Below are 6194 nucleotides of genomic sequence, written 5' to 3' on the forward strand. Positions count from 1 at the left end.
TACTCTTACCTTAGATTTTCGTTTTAGTCTATTTTTTTTGAATAAAAAAAAGAGTTAAACACGGGTCTATTAAAGATACATACCTAACCCCCGGGTGGAAGTACAGCCCACGGATAGATCCTCTCCTTGGCATTCAAATGAGCCGAAAGCAATAGCTCATATCTGTGTGACCAGCAGGTATCGAACCAGAGTTCGCCGTATTGAATTTATTCCCTCAAGCGCGGTTTTAGCCTATTGGTCCCTCAGGTTCGAAAGCCTGTTCAAAGTTCTAGTCCAGAAAATTTAGGCGATTACTTTTATAATTTTTAAATTATCAGGTCAACTACATGGAGGGAGACAGATCAGGGCGGCTCAAACATCATGGACACTTGGGACAAAAAAAAATTTTAGATCCTATAATTATTATTTTTTAATATTTTTAATTATTATTTAAACTATTTTAAATGTTTGGTTCACATAATCTTAGTTGAGTCTTTATGGTGATAACAAAAAAATTAGTTTTAAGAGAAATTAATAAATTTTATTTGTTCTTGATTAAAACATTTTATATTATTAAATTTTATAAAACTGTTTAAATTTAATATTAATATATATATCTTAACAAAAGAAAATTTTAAATTTTAAATTTTAAATTAAAAAAATGTTTCGGAGTGGACTCTGAACTGACCATCTCATATACTACGCCGGCTCTGGAACAGATATATGCAAAGACATCAATATAATTATCATACTTTATGGATTACATTTCTATGATCTACTTTCTCTCGTGTTAACAAATCATATATTATATGTATATCAATATTATACACAATTATATAGAATATACTATAGATGCAAAAATCAGATGGACGTTCTGATGCAGACGCAAATACAGCAGCGAATGGAGCAGAATCTGCAACAGAGAAGTGTATGTGCGGATGAACAAGTCAAGATGAAAATTGCGACTTGAAGAATAGATTGCGGACCAAGGCGAAGTTAATACGAAGACATCTTGGGGAGCAAGCTTGAAGATATTCACCTTGGAAAAGGGAAATCTCACGATGGGAAGTTTCTAAAAGACTTTGGAGAGGTTTTAGGGAACTTGTCTTATTTGGGTAGATAGTGAATATTGGGTAGATAGGCGTAGATAGCCGACTTGACTGTATTGTATATATAGTCATACTCGACCTGTGGATTAGGGTTGTCGAGAGAATTGTATTCTTAGCATAAGAGTGGAGTTTGCTAAGCTTGTAAACGAGTGAATAACACTAAGGGGTAAGAGGTAGAGGTTCTTAGAGATCTTGTATTCGATCTTAGGACGTGTGAGGCTAGGGGAGCAAGTCAAGAAGGGTCTTGATCTTGTTCGAATTCTATTTAAAGAGAGGCTTGTAATTTCGCTTTAAAAGAATACTAATAATAACACATATATTTGTAGAGATATTCTCTGGTGTACTATGTGCTTTACTTCGTGGGTTAGTTCTTGCATTTACATATACGGTCATGTTTAATATTAAACAAAACACAACCATGATTGTATTGTCACATTAAATCAAAATAAAAGGCATGAAAATAATTGTTTAATCATATTTAAATGCAAAGCAACTGAAATAACAAAAACTAAAGTTAAGTTTCGATAACCACTATTAACAATGAATATTATTTCAAATGAATTGCATTATCAGTCCTAAATTTAATGTCGCATATTAATAGTATGAAATAATACTATGTATTAAATGAAGTGACTCCAATAAGCTTACAAATTTTGAAATCGAAAATTTTGTTCTTGGGATGAAATGAGAGTGAAATTGAAGGAGAAATGGTTTGTGTGGATAAAAAATAAGATAAGAAAAATAGAGTGTATTTAGAGTTTAAAATTGGTTGTTCATGGTAGATGATATATTGATGACAATAACGGTGTTGTAAATAAAAAATGAAGATGATTGATTAAAGAGAAAAAGACAAAAATAGCACTAAATCAAGTTTATGTTCCCAAACTAGCACTCAAGGTCAAAAGTCACAAAAATAACACTTAATGTTTTATCAAAAGTCACAAGCTTAGGGTTTAGAGTTAAAGGGTGGGGTTTAGCATTTAGGGTTTAGGGTTTAGGGTTTAGAGTTTAGGGTTTAGGGTTTAAATTTTAGGGTTTAGGGTTTAGGGTTTAGGGTTTAGAGTTTAGGGTTTAGGGTTTAAATTTTAGGGTTTAGGGTTTAGGGTTTAGGGTTTAGAGTTTAGGGTTTAGGGTTTAAATTTTAGGGTTTAGGGTTTAGGGTTTAGGGTTTAGAGTTTAGGGTTTAGGGTTTAAATTTTAGGGTTTAGGGTTTAGGGTTTAGGGTTTAGAGTTTAGGGTTTAGGGTTTAAATTTTAGGGTTTAGGGTTTAGGGTTTAGGGTTTAGAGTTTAGGGTTTAGGGTTTAAATTTTAGGGTTTAGGGTTTAGGGTTTAGGGTTTAGAGTTTAGGGTTTAGGGTTTAAATTTTAGGGTTTAGGGTTTAGGGTTTAGGGTTTAGAGTTTAGGGTTTAGGGTTTAAATTTTAGGGTTTAGGGTTTAGGGTTTAGGGTTTAGAGTTTAGGGTTTAGGGTTTAGAGTTTAGGGTTTATGGTTTAGGGTTTAGGGTTTAGAGTTTAGGGTTTAGGGTTTAGAATTTAGGGTTTAGGGTTTAGAGTTGAGAAATGAGGTTTTGGGGATAAGATTTCAAATTTAGAAAAATAAAAAAATTAAAATTTTCAAAGGATAAACTTAGAAAGGTGCTATTTTGGTCGTTTTAGTTTTTGAGTGCTATTTTTGTGATATAAACTTAGAAATATGCTATTTTGGAGATTTGCCCTTGATTAAAATAGTCATTTTCATCAAAATGATATTTCCATAAATAACTAAAATTTATAGGTGAATAGGACAAATCAATTTTTTTTAAAGGTCAATTTTGTGTTTACCTACAAGTTTGAATCATTTTCAAAGAACTCAAATTTATTATAAGATTACTTTTTCTTACTAATCGTAGTTTAGTTAGATATATTTTCATATTTTATAATACTAAAAAATATAAATGTTAATTCAGAATAATATGTAAAACAATATTTTGTATTTTAAACTGATGTGAAAATATCACATTTGCAGTTATATCATTTTAAAATTTATTGACTTATATTTGATGATAATAATATTATTATAATTGTTATCTTGTATTTAAATTTTTGTAATTTAATTTTTAATTAATTTTAAACCATGCCATCGTTACAAATGATCCATGTTTTGAGTAAGCCATTTCATTATTTTTTGGAATGATTGTGATAATGACATTTAAACAATGATTAATTTGGTAAAATAATTCTAGCTACTATTTTAGAAACAAGACAAAATCAAGCTACGAAAAGTAGAATCTACCTCATACCTGGGCATGTATATCATGAGTACGTGTCTGGATGACTAGATTGCAACCATGCACTGAGCACAAGCTCGTCACGTGTGATTTCGTGCTCATCGTAATTCAATAGTGTATATATATATGTAAACCTACGTCACAGATTTGTTTAAATACACGATTAAAGTAGACGTTTCAGAGAGAATTGACCAACAGAAATATACGCATGGGGGCCGTTCAAAAAAAGAGCTATACGCACGGGGTTGACTTTGAACTCTCGACAAACGGCATGAAAATTGCATTTTAATTTAGGCTTCCCCGCTTTGATCGATGGATATGATATATCGATGTGATACGAGAATTCATCTTCCAAAACATAATTGAAACACTTTCAAAAATATATAATAGATGAAATTAAGTTTATAATCTTTATAAAAATAATTCTTAAACATTTAAATGATTTAATAGGGTTATTTTAGTTTTTTAATCACAAATTTAAAGTATTTAAATAATTATTATTTAAACGTAAATTTAAAAAATAATATCAAATTTACGGTAATTATCATTATCTATTGATCTTTTCATTAATTCAAGCTCCATATTAATTAAAAACTGGAACGATTTAAATTATATCTCAATATGATTAAGTTTTCTGAATTGTTTATTTTGGTTCAGAAATATTAGTTGTAAATAATACCTTATTTTTATTTATTAAATGAAATCGAATAATTCCGAATATGGTCATATGATCATTGTAAACAACAACATCATATGAATAAAAGTTCTCTTTGGAATAAAAGTTACAAATTTATTTGATAATTCAAAATTTAACTATCCATAAACTATAGTTTTATATCCGATTTATCATGTGTTTGGGATGATCAGATTCATCAGAAACAATGAAAGAGCGTTTAAAGGGGCTAATACCAGGAGAAGGGACGAGAAGACGGAGGGAATGAGAGTAGTCGTAGGGTGTGTGAGGAGAGTCATTTCTTTCTTCTACAGATTTTTCATGACTTTGCTCCTCCTCCTTCTCCTCCGTTCAATCCTACAAAAAATCGGGTGAAGAAAATGAAACCTTTTTGTTTGGTTTAATTGGTTCCACTTGTTTGATAAACAGTCAATCTGATAAAATCATGGTTTGTGGATAATTAAAATTTGAACTATCAATTTAAAGATAGATAAATTTGTAATTTTTATTTTGAAGAAAAACAAGTTTGTAATTTTAAATTCATACAGATTTAATACAAGGACATAGGTCGATGGAGATTTGCTGATATATTGTAATTGTTGTGGGGGAAAACAAGTTAACCCTAGATCCTTTTTACATGTCTACAGTTTTATTATTTATATAATTAATTATTTATGAAAAACATAAATAAATTTCCAGTTGATTATATAAATATTAAAGAAGACAGTATAGGCTTCAACTGATACATTACAGATTCAAAGGATACATACTCGCAGAAGTGATTGAAAAAGGCATTGCATCACAATATCTATTGTTGGACCCAATTTCGGTCAACTAAATAATTGTTTCTGAACGCCTTGGGCCAAACAACCGACGAAGAAGCCCGACTCCGACGAGCAAGAAGAGATTGACTCAAGAAGCCGGAGATCGCGAAGTGGCTGCGGAAATCGCGGAAGCAACCTACTATAAGAAGAGATCGATGGATACGAAGGAATACACGTTGAAAACCCTAGAGAGAGCTACACCCATACATCGATCATGTTTTCATCTAGCATTAAGTTTTTTGTCTTGTAAATCTCATTTGTAACATTCGATCTCATCTCATTCATTGTATTCAATCTTATTCATCAATAAAGTTCATCTTCGCCTACCAGAATCTGATTATATCATTGTGTTCTACAGATATCGTTACCTACATCTTCTTATCTTCCCTATATTAAACTCTCGATCACTATCAAATACTTAGCGTAGATTTTAGGATCTACATTTATCTTTTTAAGTTTCTTTGTAAGCTCTTCCTTTGCAATATTGATTCATTTGTTTTCCAAATATTATTCGTCATCAGTGGCAATAAATGGCACGCAAACAAGGGGCACACATTACTATATAACTTGACTCAACCCATAAGTCCAATTCAAAGCACATAAACAGTAAACAACACAAACCTCCAAAAGAAACACAAAGATGGCTTCAACATCGACACTTCTAATGAAAACAATCTTCCTCGTACTCATTTTTGCCTCTTTCGCTATCGCTCCAGCAACTTCAACGGTGCCGGAAGACTGCGGAAGCGAGTCAGCTAACCCGTGCGTCAACAAAGCTATAAAGCATTGCCTCTCAAAATCATAGTGATTGCAACCATCCTAGTAGCAAGCATGATTGGTGTTGGAGCTCCTCTCTTTAGCCGGAACGTGCCCTTCCTCCAACCTGATGGGAACATTTTCACTATTGTTAAGTGTTTCGCCTCAGGGATTATCCTTGGAACTGGTTTTATGCATGTTTTGCCTGATTCGTTCGAGATGTTGGGGGATTGTTGGGCCTAATTATTAAGCATAATGGCTCAAATAATATATGGCAAAATGTGAAAATGAAATGGGCCTATGAGTTCTTATAAAAAGCCTTGTTGACTTTAATGAAATGAAGTTAACAACATCCCACATTGGTTGGGAGAGTTGATTTTGAGGAGTATATATATATGTCTTCATGACATGAGAGGTTAAACAGGTCAGAGGAAGAGAGAGCTCCCCACGCACGCGCCGCCGCCGCCGTCCGGCTTGGGCTTGGGCTTGGGCTTGGGCTTGGGCTTGGGCTTGGGCTGAGGGCCTTTGGCTCGATAAGAACTATTCTTTTTGGACCAAGTTAAGCTCAACGTTTTGCCAGTTATTT

The 6194-nt window shown here is 32.5% G+C and overlaps 1 protein-coding gene across 1 annotated transcript in view; it reads left to right on the forward strand.

Annotated features, from left to right (window-relative positions):
* Nucleotides 1–5466: 5466 nt before the first annotated feature.
* LOC106328292 (fe(2+) transport protein 1-like) overlaps nucleotides 5467–6194 on the forward strand; it is a 6779-nt gene continuing 6051 nt past the window's right edge. The window contains exon 1 of the mRNA XM_013766711.1: nucleotides 5467–5833. Within this exon, the coding sequence (XP_013622165.1) occupies nucleotides 5684–5833 (150 nt within the window). The 5' untranslated portion in view covers nucleotides 5467–5683. The remainder of the gene's footprint in view (nucleotides 5834–6194) is intronic.

Source organism: Brassica oleracea, chromosome C1, assembly GCF_000695525.1.
Source record: "Brassica oleracea var. oleracea cultivar TO1000 chromosome C1, BOL, whole genome shotgun sequence".
Classification (NCBI taxonomy): domain Eukaryota; kingdom Viridiplantae; phylum Streptophyta; class Magnoliopsida; order Brassicales; family Brassicaceae; genus Brassica; species Brassica oleracea.